Raw genomic sequence first — 19984 nt, 5'->3', positions numbered from 1 at the left:
AGTACCATGAATTATTCTTAATTTTGAAATAAAAACAGCCCAAACAGTCAATTTTTCTTCTCAAATGCCTTGTATATAAAAAGCTACACAAGATCATGCTCAGAGTTGGGTTTACCTGAGTACATTAATGAAATATAGTGTATCAGACTAAAGATTTACTAGGAAGCTTAACATGTACTCAGAGCTTTGTTGTGAGGTGGCTTTATATATTGTAAGACTACAGATACAAGTAGCAATTCAGTTTATCAGTTTACATGTGCACACTGCAGATAAACTGTAACTATAGACAGAAAAATTGCTCTATAGACAGAAAAATTGCTCTATACACAGTGGATAGCAGTTGTTAGTTATAAATAACACTTTCTTAAAGCTTTCATTGAATTACAGTTAGTGCTAGTAGATTATTTTGCGCTATTGGCAAAATTTAGTTTGGGACTGCCAGTAATTGGCTGAGAAGTTATTGAGCAGGTGATGAACATTGAACAGCTACATATAATTGATACCCGACACCATTGACTTTGGCACAAAATTCATCCCAGGAACACAAATTCTTGGAAAGTTGGTATGTTTTATTGAGACAGAAGATCTAGAGCAATAAATCCCTATATCAGTGGGTATGAAAAGTTAGTGAATGTTTTGCTATAAACTATGAATACATATGTAGCTTGGCATCTAACAGGGTTGATAAATAATTGCTTGTGCTAATACAATATCTGTTATTACAGCAATTACTGTGTGCTTCGACCAGTCAACATACAGTGTTAATGAAGATGATGGACCGGCACAACCTGTACTAGTTCTCAGTAACCCATCATCAACTGATGTTACTGTACAAGTTAGAAGGAATGACATTAATGCAACTGGTGAGTAGACCAACATCACCTTTAACAACATGTTAACAGTGAGAATTTTACAGGACATGTTGATTATGATTCTGGACCATACAATGTCACATTTCCTGCTGGAGTGACTAGTGTTCCATTTGATGTTCCAATAACTGACAATAATATATTGGAAGTTAATAAGAGTTTTAATCTTATTATTATCCGTAATTCATTAACCAATAAAGTTACTCTTGGTACTCCAAGTCAAGCTAGAGTTACAATAATGGATGATGATGGTAAGTATGTATTAAAGTGTGATTTCATTGTAAAGTCAACAGTTGGTGCAATGATGTAATCACACATGCCAGGTGAGATGGCAGGCAGTGTGTCGTATGATCAATGTAACTGACAATTATATCAAAATTTTACATGGGGTGTTCTACCATTTGCACATAAATCCAATCTTCAGTATACATCATCAAAGTTCATCTTAACCTTTGCATTTTTCATTTACGCTTTCTACTTCATTCTATTTGTTTTAAGTTACAAGAGTAGACCTAGGATTTCACAAGAAGGAGTGTTAAACTGTTTGTGGTAGTATATCCAAGATACAAGTACATTGTGGGATGCAGTGGTTACATTCATTTTCTGCAATTTCACAGTTGTTTAGGTTAACCAGTGAAGTAAAGGAGAGCCCATCAGACACTAGAGCCTGGTTAACATTAGTTAAAAATGAAAAAAATTTAAAACTTTTAGTTGCAAATGTAACCATTTGACCCCACAGTTATGTTTGCAACTAAACCTTTTAAGTATCCACTATATACATGTATTTAGCTGCAAGAAGTATTTTGAAATGATTTTCCTAATAAATCAATTAAGAGTGGCAATTTTCATGGATCAAAATAAATATCAACTTCAGGATGTTAAGTGCAATGGTGAGATACTAGTGCAGAGGTAAGAAAGAACATCAGTTCAATTTTCAGATCGGCACTGGTTTCAGTCGTGAAATCCTTTTAAATGTTATTTTACTGTTCTATGTGAGTATTTTGTAAAGCCAATACTATTAAAAGTGTTTATTTTGTCTATTATTAGTCACTCCATGTGTGGACTACTTTGTAGTGTGCAAGATATTCACTGTAAGAAATTGACAGTTTTGTCTTCAGGGATGTCTTGATAGTCATAACATACAATATGTCATGACATAGTGTGACATAGCCCATTTCATTCATGACATAGAGAATGTATGCAAGTTTGGTTAAACAGGAAATGCCCATTATAATGTTAACTGGCCAACGAGGACTGATGATTGAGAGTGATTAATACGATTCAATAATACCAACTACAACAATCACATGTGTGCCAATTAGATAGGATACAAATACACACGTACACTTTAATAATACATACACGCATACACTAATACTACATCCCCCTTATGGGTTGCTGTTCAGTGTTTAGAGTTCGTCTCGAAACCTTTGAGGAGGCTTAACAACTCTGCCAGAAGGTGTGGTAACTGGCAACGGCTCTGTGCTATGAGGTGTCACATCAACTATCACTGAAGGAGATTCGTCATTTACAATGTCATTGGACTGTTCCTCAGATTACAGTAATTTCCTTAACTGACACCTGTTCCTTCTTATAACATTACCGGTGCTGGTTGAGAGTTCATAGGATCTCACTCCTGCATCAGCCTGTACTGTAGCAGACATCTGTTCATTAGGTAACCATACTCTGTCCCCATGGTTAAGTGGTGTTAAGGAATGAGCCTTATGTCTATTGTCGAAGTTTTTCTTCTGTTTGTCATTAGCTTTCTGTTCTCTCTTTCTAAGTATTGCAAGGTCTGGTACTGTAGGCTTTAACATTTCTGAAGATATTGGTACAGTTGTTCGTAAGGAACAACCCTTTAGAAGTTCTGCAGGACTACATCTGCATGCTAGTGGAGTAGCTCGATAAGCCATTAAAGCAAGGTAAAGGCCTTCAGCTTTATCACTACACTTCTTCAATAAGCCCTTAATTATTCTGATGGCTCTTTCAGCCTCTCCATTTGCTTGGGGGTACTTAGGACTATTTGTTATGTGTACAAAGCCGTAATCTTTAGCAAACTTGGAGAAAACTGCTGCAGAATATTGTGGGCTGTTATCTGAGATAACAACTTGTGGAATTCCGTGTCTAGTGAATAATGATTTTTAAATGATTAACAACAGTCTTGGCATCAGTGCTGCTAAGTTTAGCAATCTTAATGTAATGGGATGCCATGGATGTTGTGGAAATTGAGTAGGAATTAATGGTTCTGCAAACTGCACTTGAGCCTTGCAGCAGGCAGTACATCTCTTCACTTCTGCTTCTATATCTTTGCTGATGCCTGGCCATCAAACTGAGTGTCTTGCTCATTCACGATATTTGGTAATGCCTTGGTGTCCACTGTGTAACTTCTGTAGTATCTCAAGCTGTAGAGATTTTGGTATCGCAATTTGAATATTTCGCATCAGTGTACCATCTTGTAAGGAAAGTTCTGTAGAAACTGAATGAAAGGTCTTCAAATCACTACTGAGTTAGTTTTGATTAGGCCAACCATCTTGGCAGTACTTTGCAAGTTGTACATATCTGCGGTCACGACTCCGTTCATCTCTGATCTTGTCTAGCATGTTATCAGTGGCTGGCAAAGTCTTCATCACTACATTGACATAAGCATCAACTTCTGTATGAAATTCTGTGTCATCTAGAGTGGTTTGTGAAGATGGTGCATGAGATAGTGCATCTGCAATCACTAAACTCTTGTCAGGAACATGTGAAATACTGTACTGATATTTCATAAGTCACATTTTGAATTGCTGAATCTGCAGAGGTAGTTTGTCGATGGACTTTTTACCAAGAAGTGACACAAGTGGTTTATGATCTGTCTCAATTTCAAAAGTCATTCCAAGGAGGTGGTTAGTGAACCGCTTGCATGCCCAAGTCACAGCAAGAGCTTCGTGTTCTATTTGAGTGTACCTCTGTTCTGTGCCAGTCATTGCTCGAGAGCTGTAAGCCACTGTTTTCCACTGACCATTGGTCTGTTTCTGGAGGAGTGCTACACTGAGCCCATATGACGAGGCGTCGGTGGATGCCTTCGTAAGCAATAATATATCATATAAGCACAAAACTGGGGCAGTGCTAAGAATAGTCTTAGTGTTACAAAAAGCACTCTGTTGGGGTTGATCCCAAACCCACTAGTTACAGCAAAGTAAGTCTTGTAAAGGCTTTGTAGCATCTGCCAATTCTGGTGAAAATTTACTTAACTGGTTACACATGCCCAAAAATCGTCTCAACTCACTAAGTGATTTAGGTTCACTCATCTCACAGATTGCCTGGACCTTCTCTGGGTCTGGTTTTATTCCCTCGTGGTCTATAACATGACCCAAGAACTTGATAGAAGTTTTTGAAAACTCACACTTCTCTCAGTTCCGTTGTAATGTGGCCATAAGCATTTGTCATGCTCTTGTTGATTAGATCTGTGAACTAAAATGTCATACATTAAGCAGATAACCCCTTCTAAGCCTTCTAGAGTAATGCTCATACATTTCTGAAACAACTCAGGGGCGGACAAAATACCAAAAGGTAACCGTCGTAAACAAAGATGACTGCTTTGTAAGCTCAACTTGCCAGAACTCCGAGTTTGCATCAATTTTGCTGAAAAGCTTAGCATTGCTTAACTGGGCCACTGTGTGATCAACAGAAGGGAGAATATGTCTCTCTCGTTTGACACATTTATTCAATTGTGTGAGATCTATACAAATATGTACCTTGTTGTTTGGCTTAGGTACAACAACAATACCGGCACACCAATCAGTAGGGCCTTCCACTCTAGAGATGATATTTTCTTGCTCCATTTTGTCAAGCTCATCCTTAACTTGTGCCATTAGTGGTAGTGGAATACATCTAGGGGTTGTCGGGGAAAGGGTGTTGCACTGTCTGACAATTTGATGTCATACTCCCCCTATAATTTTCCTAACCCAATGAAAATTTTGAAACAACAACATCACTGTCCCCCTTGGTTAAGATTGGTAATTGCTGGCAGTACCAGTAATGATGTATGGAGGTTTTTCATGACAAAGATCTCTTCTTTGATAGCACGACTGTCTTTTCTCAGTGCTCCTATGAACTGTCCACAAACTTGTACAGAGACTGGTCCTTGAAGTCTTAGTGAAAATGTTTGTAAGAGTGACTGAAATGGGGTGGCTACTGACTCTGGAATCACTGTCACTTCTGCGCCAGTGTCAATTTTGAACTCTAGTAGTGTGTCATTGAGGTACAGGTTCACTGTCCAAGCTTTGCCTTCTGAGGAATGGACTGCTCTGGGAAAATTGTCTACTGGTTCTTCCTCTTCGTGTGTATCATTGACTACATTGTCTACCTTTTTCCTTGACTTACTAAATGTTTGATAATGTCCTTTCTTTTTGCACTTATAACAAGTTGTTTCTTTTGTAGGGCAGTACTGTCGAGGGTGGGAAGGTGACTTCCCACATCTGGTGCAGGTGTCATTCCGAGGTGCAGGTGTCATTCCGAGGTGCACGAGTGCTGGGTTTCTTGTTTTTGTAGGCTTTCTTTACTCCGTCTATATTAGGATTTTCTCCTCTCACTGTTGCTTGTTGCTTTTTGACTGTCTCAGACTGTTTAACTGTTGTGATTTTTTCAAGGTGAAGTCTGGGTCTAACTGCAGTTTCTCAGCAAGTGTGGCATCTTATAATCCAACTACGATACGATCTCATATCATTTCCTCATGCAAGTGCTCGTATTCACAGTGTTCGACAAAACCATATAATGACATGATGAAATCATTGACAGATTCTCCAGGGAGATGTCTTCTCTGATTGAACTTTGCTCGCTCATTAATTTTATTATGGCATTTGACGAAATGTTTTTTGAACTTCTCTTTAACCACATCGTACTTCTTTTTATTGCCATCCGATAGTCCAAAGATGTCATCTGCTTGGTCCTCCATGTGATAAATTAGCACGTTCACTTGAACTTCTGTCGATTTATTGCTTTGGCTGCTAGCTAGACAATATCTTTCAAACCATTGTATCCATTTTGGCCAATAGTCTGGTTCCATGAAGCTAAAATTCTTAGGGGTGGAGATTTGGAATGAAGTCGCCATTTTCTTCTCTCCATTTTTCTTTCCAGTTCGCTTTGATCAGCACTAGTGAAAGAAATCCCGTTCTGACACCATATAATGTTAACTGGCTGTGAAAGCCTGGCCACGACAGCTGAGAGGGTGCATGAGCTCGAGGTAGTTCACTGGATAGATTGACAGCACTTCATTCAATATTTGAGGGCAAATAGAAGGCACACACTGAAATTGCAACAGCTTATTTATACAAAAATTAAAGGAATGTTCTGGAACAGGCCAGATACAGAAAAATTAAGTGCCACAAAAATCATTAAAACAAATAACAATGTTCAGATCAGGTGACCCCTTTGGATGGCTTCTGGTGGCTTGTTCAATCATGTTTTTCTCCTCTCTCACACTGGCCAATGAGGACTGATGATTGACAGTGATTAATACGATTCAATAATACCAACTACAACAATCACATGTACGCCAATTAGATAGGATACAAATGCACACATGCACTCTAATAATACATACACGCATACACTAATACTACTATACCCATAGCATTAGTATGCTAAGTAGAAGAACAAATGTGCTGTTATTTCATAATTGTGTATTGTCTCTGGGAAAATAAATCTTATCATCCATTGGCAAGTAATGGTAGTAGCCACGCATAGCAAAGTTTCACATGTTTTACAACTATATATTACCTTCCAGATCATACACTGAATAATTAATGAACAGCTAAGTCTCCTGCCATTTTAGATAGTTTTTACCAAGGGTCGACACTATCAGACAAGTTCTGAAAGGGGTGAGTGGTGGGGCCAAAGGGAGGACAAGGGGCTGTTTACAGAATTAAAGCGGAACATGAATTAAGCCAAGTTATGGGTCATTCAGTGCTCAAAACTGGCTAAAATGAAAGGAAATTTACAGCACAGGTCATTATGTAATCGAAGCTGTACAGCCACACACAGCCATCTCCTGGTTTTCCAGGGCTTTATCAAAGCCCAAGACCACTCATATGACTCAGCTTGGAAAAGCAGCAAGCAAAAGCAGACTCCTTAACTATGGTTGACTGTGACAAGGAATTTTGATAAAGCTTTGTGTTTGTGCCAAAAAAAATCAAATTTCCTGTCATGGGCGATAAGACTGTTATCCCAGATCTAGTCACAATTAGAGATGAATTACACGAAGTTCGTTTTACTGATTTATGTCAATACAAATTTGCCATGCAATGTATCCATTAGATAAATCATTAATTATTTGCATTGTGGCATATATTGTCTTTGTATATGTACAATAGGCACATATGTAAGCTTCAGTCAGTCAAAATACAGTGTTGTTGAAGATGATAGACAAGTACGACCTGTACTAGTTCTCAGTAATTCATCATCAACTAATATTACTGTACAAGTTAGAAGTAATGACATTACTGCAACTGGTGAGTAGACCAACATCACCTTTAACAGCATGTTAACAGTGAGAATATTACAGGAGGTGTTGATTATGATTCTGGACCATACACTGTCACATTTCCTGCTGGAGTGACCAGTGTTGCATGTGATATTCCGATAAGGGATGACAATATAATGGAAGATGATGAGACGTTTACCCTTACTATCATGGATGGTTCATTACCTGATGATGTTGCTCGTGGTACTTATGGTCAAGCTAGAATTACTATAGTGGATGATGATAGTGAGTACAGAATAGCTCAGCTCAATTTAATGCTGATATGCCAGTATCAATAGTCAGTGTATATTTGTTTATGGTGTTAGTCACACATGCAAAGTGACATGGTATTGCATCTCATGATCAAAATGCAGCTGTAACAAACAGTGTTCAAGGGGGTGGTATCTACTTCCTCTCAAGTGCTTCAAAAAATTTGTGGTATCTAACTGTGCTTATGTAAGAAAATGGAAAATTAATGCCTTGTTATGGCTTCATTGCATGAAGCAGATGACAACCATGGAATCGAAGATAAAATGTGACCAGATCTGCGAAAACCCAACATAATGGTGCAAGTTTAAATTTTCAGTATAGGCTATTGATTGCAATGGGTAAAATATTTGCGTAAATGAAGAAAAGTTTGTAAAATTTTTAAACACTTTGTTTTTTATTAGGAAAGGGTGTAATGATTATAACCTGGATATCATCGTATTCGCCTACTCAAGGGGAGTTCGAAAATCTTTGTTTCAGTGCAGTAGTCTAAAGGATACACAAGTTATGGGCATTTGTGTACGTCATGTCGAAGCGGTCATATGCAATCAATCTTTCGTCATTGATTTTATCTCTGTATGTAGTAAAGAAAGGTGATAGAAGGAAACACGTACCCAGTAAGGACTCCTCTATTCATAGTGAACACGATGGTGCAAGTTGCAACTCTGTACTGCATTGCACTTGTAAGTTACAGTGGTTTTTGTAAGCACCTGTAATTTATTTTCCCTATACTTGCTGTACAAATTGATCTTTCTGTTGTTGCTACTGTACTTTGTAGGGCTGTAACTGCAAAAGTTGTTGGCATGCAAAGCTGAAACATGGCCAGAGCATACACTTGGTTAAGTAGATTATCAATATTCAATAATAAAGAATTTTAAAATGTGCCATTATGTTGGGTTTTCGCAGATCCGGTCACAAATGAATGGTGAAATGTGCAAGCGTAGAAGGCAGACACTCATTGGATCCAGAAAAGGCACGTGCCACCCATGAGTTTATTATTGTGGCATGAAATGTTGGCTACTTTTCTTATCAGGTCTTCAGCTCACATGTTAATTCTATATACCCAGGTTTGAAATAGGTTTTTTTTATTTGCCATTACCGGGCAGAAGTAAGGTTAAAATATCAGCTTCCGAATGATAGGGTTGGGCAATATTTAATTTGTCACATGCGATTATTGCATGAGCTTTTTAATGCAATTGTTGTTGCAATAATTACCGCATTTGACACAACTACACAGTTTGGAATGTCTGTAATCAAACAGTGTGGTAGTACTATTTAAATAGGGATTCCTACAAAAGTGACATGCACCGCCTAAATTGCCACCTTTAAAACCATCATAGAGACATTTTACGTGATGAAAATCACCTTTACGGAATAATATTAGTCCATCTAGCATCAAATACAGCATTTAAAACAAGAAAACAGTTACAGGCAGCTGCGGATGTAAAATTTTAAAAAGAAATCACCCAAACCTGAAATTTTGTCTGCCATCTTACCTGCCTGCCTGCCTAACCACAGTTACAAGGCTGGAGGCCAAATAAAGCAGCGCACAGCCACCATTTTATGCCACAATCACAAATTCACCACTGGAATGTGCCTTTTGGGTGTGTGTCCTCTGTGCCTTGTCTTCCTTTTATCTTCAATCGGGGTGGTTGTCTTCTTTGAAACCATATAGTGGCATTAATTTTCTGTATCAACACCCTCATATGTATAATGCCACAAAATTAATTAAAGCGTGTACACTCGGTAGATACCTGCATAGGTTTGAGGCAACATCCATTAACAATCTTGGTTGATTAATAATGATCAAGCTTTGGACCACGCACCATAATACTCTATTTACTTGATCATGATGACCACACTCCCTTAATAGTAGTCTAGCTGTATTCATAACACTAAAATATGGAATAGTGACATGCTTCTTGGTAGGAGAGGGCTTACTCAAGATACTCTAATACAGCAGTCATCCTAATGGAACAGTCACACTGGTATAGCTCTATGCTACAAAAAAATTTACAAAAAAAATCGAGCAAACTATATTATAGTATATTTAAAAATTATTACTTTAAAAATGAAGTAGGGATCCAAGCGATAAAAAGTAGTGAAATAAGAGATGAATGATGGTATACAGCATAGGCGGCGGAAAGGGGGGGGCTAGGGGGCTGAAGCCCCCCCTCAGAATGATATCACACCGAAATTATCTTTCTTGAAGTGGGGCTGAAAACCGTGATAAAGATCGAGATACTCTAATAGAGCAGTCACTCTAATAAAGTATTCAGTGTGTAGCGAGCTAAGTAAGGATTTTTATGTAGTTTATCAGCTAGAAATGGTAGCTGGTGAGGTGGAAAACTCTTGTCAGTTGGTTGTGACTTTTTTTTTTTTTTTTTTTTTTTTTTTTTTTTTTTGGTCTCACCTTATCAAACTATAGAAATAAGTCTGGGTCAGCCCAGCGGAGCCCCCCCTCATATCAACTACTTCCTCCGCCGCTGGTATACAGCATAGCTTGATGGGATAATTCCTACTTTGGCATTCAAATGAAATGATTGTTATAACATGCTGATGTAGGGATTTTCACATCAAGCTATACTGTAATACCGCCATTCATCTCTTATTTCACTACTTTTTATAACTTGGATTCCTAGTTCATTTTTAAATTAATAATTTTTAAATATACTATGTCACTATGAGTGCTTGTTATCACTGAGAATTACTTTACAAATACGTTTTTGTTAAGAATTAATCTACTGAGATGGTTAACAGTAGTATACATGAACTGTATCAAAGATGAGGCCAGAATAGATACTAATCAGATGAAAATGTGATAAATATTGCCTATGTGATATTATTGCAAAGGCTAAATACATGTGATAATTGTATTGCAGGCACAATTTATTGAAGTATTTCCCAATGCTACTGCACAATTGCAGCTTGTTTTACTACTGCTTTCCCATCAAAAATTTGGCCGTCATATCTGAAAACCAACAAGTATATTGGAAATTAATCCCTCCTTTAGTCAATATAAGTAACATGGCCAAAGTTTAGATTAAGTTTTCACTTCAAGTGATGATCCCAGATATATCAAATAATGTGTTAGCATATTCATGAATTATTTTTATTTTTCAAATGAAAACAGCTCAACATTTCTTTTCCAAATCCAACAAGATCACACTCAAAGTTGGATTTGTCCAAGTACATTGTTCTTCGTTTTCAAGGTATTCAGGAATGCTAAGGTAAGATGTTTCTTCCATGGCATAATTGGTATACGTGTGGGCAGACTGAGATGCACTCTAATAGAGAAGCCATGCAAATAGCTATTTCAATAAATAATAGAATGTATCAAATGCATTTGACAGCTATTGAAGTCTTTATTAAAGTTCATTATGCGACTATTGACACTATTAGCAATTCAATTCATCAGTGTCTCATGTACGTACCATTGCAATTGTAGACTGATAAATTGTTCTGGGCAAAGTGGAAAAAAATTGTTACTTATATACAGTATGGTAGTACTGTATATGTGAGTGGATTTTGGAGAAACCATCCTTCAATATAAACAGTTTTAAAGAATTCAAGTCAGCATAACTTGCCAAGGGTAGCAAGCATGCGTATTAAATTTACACAAGAGATGCATCATTCTATTACATTTCAGACCACTCTAGTACTTGTAGCTGCTTGTAGAGTTTCCCACCAAATAAGATAGAGAAACTGAGCAGTTGTACAAGCAAAGTAGTATCACGAGTGCTCACAAAAGGGAGGAAGGTGGTTGGGTGGAGACTTCAAAATGAAAGCAGACCATGATTGAAGTCCAGACATGAGATTGCAGGGCTGTGCTGACTTCTTGGTGGCTAATATGCAGCAAAATCAACAGTAAAAATGTTTGGCCAACATTGTCAGGCCATTTACCAATAAACCACTGATTGTTGCCAAGCCAGGCCCTTCGTATGGTCAGAAACCACCATTCAAGCTCTCCACACCACCTAGAAAAGAGGTCTGTTAAAACCAGACTTGCATAGTCTGAATAGTACTGAGGGTAGTATGACAGTATAGCTATCCACTGGTGGTGTTAGCTTGATTTTGCCTGATGTGCAATTTGAATCGGCATTGTAAAATCTGGTCACATTTTAAGAACTGGGCTTTTCCAGCCAAAACTTTCACCCTAACACCAACCTCAATTACAGCTTGGCAGCACTGGTTATGTGCAGCCAACCCCAAATGTCTCTTCAGACCAACCCCAAACCTTTCCAAAAAGTTTCTATGTAATTTTTATTTTTTTATTTAACAGAATGTTATGCTGATGGATTGACTGATACCTCCAGCCAAGCATAACTTGACAATGGGTAAGACTATGGGCTTGATTCTTCACTATTCGACATTGCTTTATCCTGAGATGTGTCTTTTTGCCAACCGCAGTATGTACAATACTCGCATCATGGACTGATGTCATGATGGCATGAAGTGACTTCCCTGTGGCTGTGTTGGCTATATGCTTATTGCCCGTATTTTCTGTAGTGATTGGATTGATTGCAGAGACACTTCTCATAGTGTTCTTCATTTGTAATACTGTGCAGCAAAGCTGAAAACAAAGGGTAATAGCCACCTACCTTTCTGTTACATATTAGATTGACTGTTGGGGCAAATATTCAGCATTCCTGGTGTCATTCTTTCTTTAACGTGATATGCATTGGTTCATTTGTCATAATTATGTTATAAAAAGTAAACAAACAAATCGAAGGAAAAACCAGGAATTTAAATTGGATTAAGGATCAAAAAAAGTAATAAAACAAGGGAATAGGTAAAAGTGGTGAAACAAGGAGGTTGCCTATACCTGCAGATACACTAGTGGACATTTAATCCCTAAACCAATTTAATGTTTAATGTCCACTAGTATATCTGCAGGTATAGGCATCTTCCTTATTTCACTACTTTTAAGCTATTCCCTTGTTTCATAACTTTTTTCTTTGATCCTTAATCCAACTTTAAATTCCTAATTTTTCCTTCTATTATAGCAAAAGATAGCAACAGTACAGGTTAATGGGGAGTAAAATAACTACAGCTGTGTCCAGTGACACCCAGATCATTGTTCTAACCTTAATAACATTTTTTACAAGTACACAGAAATTTGGAATTTTCAACTAGAGTAGGGACTGTAACACATCGATAAAATGTACTGAAACAAGCTGGAGTAGTGCATGATATTAAATCACAGTAAACAATATGAAGTGTTATATTCTTACTGTGCTTTTCTATTATGGTATCTTGAGCACAGTTTGGATAATATAACACTTCTTTTTGTTTTGCTGTGATTTAACATCGTGCACTGCTCCAGCTTGTTTCAGTACTTTTTATCGATGTGTTATGGTCCCTACTCTAGTTGAAAATTCCAAATTTTTTTGTGTACTTGTGTTTGTTAACCTTTTTTTGTGAATAATTATTATGAGACTGGTGAACCCACGCATACCACATCTGACATGGTGCTGCGCTCCCCAGCTATATTAATTATCATCTGAAAATTGAAGTGTCCATATGCTTCATTGTCGGCTATGTTCAACCCATTACACAGCAGTATGAATCAATAACTGTTCGAAAAGCATCTCTGCAATCAAAATAACCACTATGAAAAAATACAGACAATATCCTTTACAAAGGGGAGCCATCACATGCTACTGCCAAATTGACACTTTTCGCTGTCAGCAAAGATGAATGGGACACAAAGGAGGACATTGGTAAGTCCATGAATAATACATTGTACGTACTGCGGTATGCCAAAAGGCACCTCTCAGGCCAAAGTGATGTTGAACAGTGAAAACATCAAGCCCATAGCCTTAGCCGTTATTGAGTTACACTTGTCTGGAGGCATCGGTCAGTTACTCAGAGTTACTCAGTCAGTAGAAAATTCCATTAAATAATTTTAAAAAAATTCCATAACAACTTGTTGAAAGCATTTCGGGTCAATCTGAAAGCTTAGTTTTACCTAACCAATACTGCCTCATCGTCATCAGGGAAAATTGAGACTGGTTTTTGGGTGATGCTAGTTTGTGGGCCACGCCTACTCCTTTGTGGTCCCTACTATACAGTACTATTGTGGACATGACTAAAACACGGAATGGACTGGGAAAATGGACCCGCAAATGGACTGGAAGGAACTTCCCTGAAAATGTTTTTTTTTGCCATAGAAACTCACTATATCACTGCTACAAAGAATATAACACCATAGATAGTATGGAGAATATACTATCTAATCCAAAACAGCCAAGCTGTAAAAAAAGTGTGCGGCCCTCAGAAAGGCTATGGTGAAAAAAGATGTGAAATCCAAGGTGGCGGCAAAGAAATGGCTGTGATGGTAGGTTAATGGTAAAAATTTTAATAATGACAATTTAGGTAAATTTTGTGAAGCGGCACAAAAATTCACCTGAATTGTCGTTATTAAAATTTTTACCATTAACCTACCATCACAGCCATTTCTTGGCCGCCACCTTGGATTTCACATCTTTTTTCACCGTAGCCTTTCTGAGGGCCGCACACTTTTTTTACAGCTTGGCTGTTTTGGATTAGATTTCATTTCTTTTTGTATTTGTATACCCCAAAGCCGGCCTATGGCCAGCTTTGGGACTTTTTTAACCTATGTTTTTTTCTTTACTACAGGAAGAAGCAAAGATGAAGTAGATGTACTTTAAATATTTTATCAGTAAATGTACAAATTATATATACTGTATAATACATATGTGACCGGATTTGCGAAAAGGGGTCTTCCACACACATCCAATTTGCCAACTTTGACAATTGATAACTTCAGATTGGAAAGAGCTATTGCCTTGATACTTGGGCAGTGGTGAGCACCACTATAGCTGAATACATGGTGAAATTGTCAGGTTAATATGTTACTTGAACACTGAGTTATGGTCTCCACCGTTTACGGAATTGGATGTGTGTGGAAGACCCCTTTTCGCAAATCCGGTCACATATATTGATTACAGAAATCTCCATGGTGGTTTCTTTGTAACTGAACACTCTACAAGGTGACTTCTTCTAATTGCTCTCTCTACATGGTGAATTGTTTGTAGCTGAACGATCTACAAGGTAACTTCTTCTAGCTGATCTCGCTACAGGGTGATGTGTTTGTAGCTGAATTTTGTATAGGTGATTTGTTTGCAGCTGAGCTCTTTACAGAATGGTTTCTTTGTAGCTGAACTCTCTAAAAGGTAACTTCTTCTAACTGATCTTTCTACAGGGCAATTTGTTTCTGACAGAATTTTCTACAGGGTGATTTCTTTGCAGCTGATCTCTCTACATGGTGGTTTCTTTGTAGCTGAACTCTCTACAAGGTAATTTCTTCTAGCTGATCTCTCTACAGGGAGATTTGTTTGTAGCTGAACTATCTACAAGGTAACTTCTTATAGCTGATCTCTCTACAGGGTGATTTGTTCGTAGTTGAATTCTGTTCAGGTGATTTGTTTGCAGCTGAGCTCTTTACAAAATGGTTTCTTTGTAGCTGAACTTTCTCCAAGGTAACTTCTTCTAACTGATCTTTCTACAGGGTGATTTGTTTGTAGCTGAACTATCTACAAGGTAATTTCTTCTAGCTGATCTATCTACAGGGTGATTTGTTTGTAGCTGAATTCTGTACAGGTGATTTGTTTGCAGCTGAGCTCTTTACAGAATGGTTTCTTTGTAGCTGAACTCTCTACAGGGTGACTTGTTTGTAGCTGAAATCCCTACAAGGTAACTTCTTCTAGCTGATCTCTCTACAGGGTGATTTGTTTGTAGCTGAACTCTCTACAGGTGATTTGTTTGTAGCTGAACTCTCTACAAGGCGATACTTCTAGGTGATCTCTCTACAGGATTCCTTGTTTCTAACTGAACTCTCAACAGGGTGATCTGTTCATAGCTGAACTTTCTACTGGGTGATTTGTTTGCAGCTGAACTCTCTAAATGGTGGTTTCTTTGTAGCTGAACTCTCTACAATGTGACTTCTTCTAGCTGAACTCTCTATAGGTGATTTGTTTGCAGCTGAACTCTCTACATGGTTTATTTCTTTGTAACTGAACTCCCTGCAAGGTGACTTCTTCTAGCTGATCTCTCTACAGGGAGATTTGTTTGTAGCTTAACTCTCTGCAGGTGATTTGTTTTGCAGCTGAACTCTCTACATGATGGTTTCTTTGTAGCTGAACTCTCTACAAGGTAATTTCTTCTAGCTGATCTCTCTACAGGCCGATTTGTTTGTAGCTGAACTCTCTACATGATGGTTTCTTTGTAGCTGAACTCTCTACAAGGTGATTTCTTCTATAGCTGATCTTTCTACAGGGTGATTTGTTTGTAGTTGAACTCTCTACATGATAGATTCTTTGTAGCTGAACTCTCTACAAGGTGATTTCTTCTATAGCTGATCTTTCTACAGGGTGATTTGTTTGTAGCTGAACTATCTACATGATGATTTCTTTGTAGCTGAACTCTCTACAAGGTAACTTCTTCTAGCTGATCTCTCTACAGGACAATTTGTTTGTAGCTGAACTGTCACATGATTGTTTCTTTGAAGCTGAACTCTCTACAAGGTGATTTCTTCTAGCTGATCTTTCTACAGGGTGATTTGTTTGTAGCAGAACTCTCTACAAGGAAACTTCTTCTAGCTGATCTCTCTACAGGGAGATTTGTTTGTAGCTGAACTCTCTATACATGATTTGTTTGCGGCTGAATTCTCTACATGATGGTTTCTTTGTAGCTGAACTCTCTACAAGGTAACTTCTTCTAGCTGATCTCTTTACAGGGTGAATTGTTTGTAGCTGAACGATCTACAAGGTAACTTCTTCTTACTTATCTCTCTACAGGGTGATTTGTTTGTAGCTGAACTTTCTACAAGGAAACCTCTTTTAACTGAGCTCTGTACAGGGTGAATTGTTTGTAGCTGAACTATCTACAAGGTAACTTCTTCTAGCTGATCTCTCTACTGGATGATTTGTTTGTAGCTGAACTATCTACAAGGTAACTTCTTCTAGCTGATCTCTCTACAGGGTGATTTGTTTGTAGCTGAATTCTGTATAGGTGATTTGTTTGCAGCTGAGCTCTTTACAGAATGGTTTCTTTGTAGCTGAACTCTCTACAAGGTAACTTCTTCTAGCTGATGTATCTACAGGGTCACTAGTTTGTAGCTGAATTCTCTACATGGTGGTTTCTTTGTAACTGAACTATCTACAAGGTGACATCTTCTAGCTGATCTTTCAACAGGGTGATTTGTTTGTAACTGAACTCTCTACAAGAAAACTTCTTCTAACTGATGTCTGAACAGGGTGAATTGTTTGTAGCTGAACTCTCTACAGGGTGATTTGTTTGTAGCTGATCTCTATACAGGTTACTTATTTCTAACTGATCTCTTGAATTCTGTTCAGGGTGACTGCTCTATTAGGATGACTGCTCTATTAGAGTATCTCGATCTCGCACTTGTTAATAATAATAAAATAAAAAAATTAAAAATTAGCTAATCTCGATTGCGTTACACACTGTTGATTTTTTCGCTGTATCTTCCTGGTTTTTAGCTCGATTTCTTTCAAACCACAAAAGGTTTGAGGTTCAATAGTTAACCTATTCACCCACCGATTTTCAGCTTCTTCCCATACGCGGTTTACCCTGTAGGCATGACAACATATTGGTGTTATTTTTCGTGCATAATCGCTCATAACTCTTTGCCTGTTTATGGTATTCCAGCCAAAATTGGTACCGAGATGCGCCTTTATACCTCCCTTCTGTGTGCCAAATTTCAAGGCAATCGGATATGGCGTTTGCATTTTATAGCAGTTTTTGTAAGTGTGCAAAAAGAGGAAGAAAAATAAGAAGAAGAAGGAAAAAAAAACGAAGAAACTAAGCCAATTTTTGAAGTCGCATATCTCAGGAATGCCTGAAGCGATTTCGCTCAAATTTGGAATGTGGAGTACTGAAGTTGGAGGGAATGTACACAGCAAAATTTGTCTTGTTTCATCAAGGAAGCACAGAGCTACGGAGGTGCGAAAATTGCATTTTCTTTCTTCCTGTCAATATACTCACGGGGTTGCGCGCAGGCTTCTTGGGCCGCACGACACACTACCGTGTGTCTTGATCTATGATAACACGTAACAACAGCCTTAAACAAACCTTTGAACGCGCGTTCGAGCAGCCATTTATAAGCCCTGGGATAACTTCAAAGTGCCAGTCTGCCAGTGTGAGCACCTGTGACAGCAAAGTTGTCGGTCAGTGTTTTAATCAAGTTTAATAATTATCCCTTTGTTATCTGAATTATTTTATAAAACCACAAAACCACAAGAGACAAAACAATAACAGCTTGTATGACCTATGTGCAAAACATGTAAAAGCCATTTTTCAATTAATGCTCAACAGTATGTACCACTCAAAAGATCTCTCTTTACCCTAATCAGGTATCTAAAAAGTTTCACAGTAACACACAGAACTCACGCGCTGCAAAGCGAAGGAACTCTCCTTGTCTCAGGCTGTTTCTTCTTTATCGCGCGAAAATAAAAACCAAACCACCATCTTGTTGGTATGTGTGATGACATCATACTGTATACCAATCGACTCGCCTTCATGTGAGGAGTCTTTTAATCTTTATTCCAATACCGTACTACTACCTAGACGAAAGTTATGGTCGATTTAATTTCAGACTATCTTTAAGTGCAGGGCTTACTATTGGCTTGAGCACACTTCGACATCGTTCTCAGAGTGGTTCAGAGGTTTCTTTCAGGTCGTTTTTGCGTGTTAAATTCTTTCTAGCAGCTATACAGTGAATTTCTCTGGCCAAAAACATTTTCAGGCAAGTTCTTCCCAGTCCGTTTGTTAGTCCGTTTTGTGTTTTAGTCATGTCCGTACTATTGTATGATAGAATAGTGTCATTATCATTTGTGACTGGATCTACAAAAAACGTTCTTATCGCCCATGACAGGAAGTTTGATTTTTGCACACAAACACAAGGCTTAATGAATGCACTATCAAGTTTCACTGCCACAGTCGACCAGAGTAAAGTGGTCTGCTTTTGCTGGCTGCTTTTTTAGAGCACAGTGGCAAGTTGTATGAGTGGTCTGGGGTTTTTATGGAGCCCTGGCCAACCAAGTGATGGTTGTGTGTGGCTGTACAGCTCCGTGGTGTTGGACAATGACCCGTGCTGTAAATTTCCTTTCATATTAGCCAGTTCTGAGCCCTGAATGGCCTATAACTTGGCCTAATTCATCCCAGCACGTTTCTTTTCAATTTTTGAACATCATCTTGCCCACCTTCCAGGGTCTCCACCTCCCTCCCTTCTGGAGCTCGCCTGATACAGACAACCTTGGTTTAAAAACTATCTAAAATGGCGGGAAACTTAGCTGTTGACTACTTCTTCAGTGGATGATCAGGAAGCTAAGAAATTGTTGTGAAATGCGTGAAAATTTGGTATGCGTAGCTACCACCATTGGCCAGATACAACACACTGAATATTTAAAACTGACGTTTCTCGATACTTTTAAATGGGCGATAAGACCGGTTTTCCCAGAGACAATCACATACAACTATAGATTTATAGCTAGGTACACCAGAACAGCCAGCTTACCATTTTCAGCCATGAAACACACCAAGAAGCACTGATAGCTACTTAAAGCAGCCAGAGGAGAGAGTTCACAGCTTTGTAATATTAGTGTGATCACGTGATCTCATGTGACACAGTTGTATGTGACTGGATCTACGAAAACCATTCTTATCGCCCAAGACAGGAAGTTTGATTTTTCACACAAACACAAGGCTTAATGAGTGCACTATCAATTTTCACTGCCACAGTCAACCAGAGTAAAGTGGTCTGCTTTTGCTGGCTGCTTTTTTAGAGCACAGTGGTGAGCCGTATGAATGGTCTGGGGTCTTGATGGAGCCCTGGCCAACCAAGTGATGGCTGTGTGTGGCTATACAGCTCCGTGGTGTTGGACAATGACCTGTGCTGTAAATTTCCTTTCATTTTAGCCAGTTCTGAGCCCTGAATGGTCTATAACGTGGCCTAATTCATCCCAGCACGTTTCTTTTCAATTTTTGAACACCATCTTGCCCGCTTTCCAGGGCAAGATGAGCCTCCCACCCTTCTGGAGCTCGCCTGATACAGACAACCTCGGTTTAAAAACTATCTAAAATGGCAGGAAACTTAGCTGTTGACCACTTCTTCAGTGGATGATCAGGAAGGTAAGAAATTGTTGTGAAATGTGTGAAAATTTGGTATGCGTAGCTACCACCATTGGCCAGATACAACACACTGAATATTTAAAACCGACGTTTCTCGATACTTTTAAATGGGCGATAAAACCGGTTTTCCCAGAGACAGTCACATTTATGTTTAGGGCATAGTAGGGAT

At 38.4% G+C, this 19984-nt stretch overlaps 1 protein-coding gene across 1 annotated transcript in view; it reads left to right on the top strand.

The window, feature by feature from the left end:
- The window catches only part of LOC136262034 (neural cell adhesion molecule 1-like), a 57172-nt gene that overhangs the window by 11499 nt on the left and 25689 nt on the right, over positions 1-19984 (top strand). The window contains exons 3-4 of the mRNA XM_066056163.1: positions 7223-7360; positions 7414-7617. Of these exons, the coding sequence (XP_065912235.1) occupies positions 7223-7360; positions 7414-7617 (342 nt within the window). The remainder of the gene's footprint in view (positions 1-7222; positions 7361-7413; positions 7618-19984) is intronic.

Source organism: Dysidea avara, chromosome 7 (genome assembly GCF_963678975.1).
Source record: "Dysidea avara chromosome 7, odDysAvar1.4, whole genome shotgun sequence".
NCBI classification, from domain to species: Eukaryota; Metazoa; Porifera; class Demospongiae; order Dictyoceratida; family Dysideidae; genus Dysidea; species Dysidea avara.
Note: the sequence above shows the minus strand (reverse complement) of the source record. Positions and strands in the feature narration are given on the sequence as shown.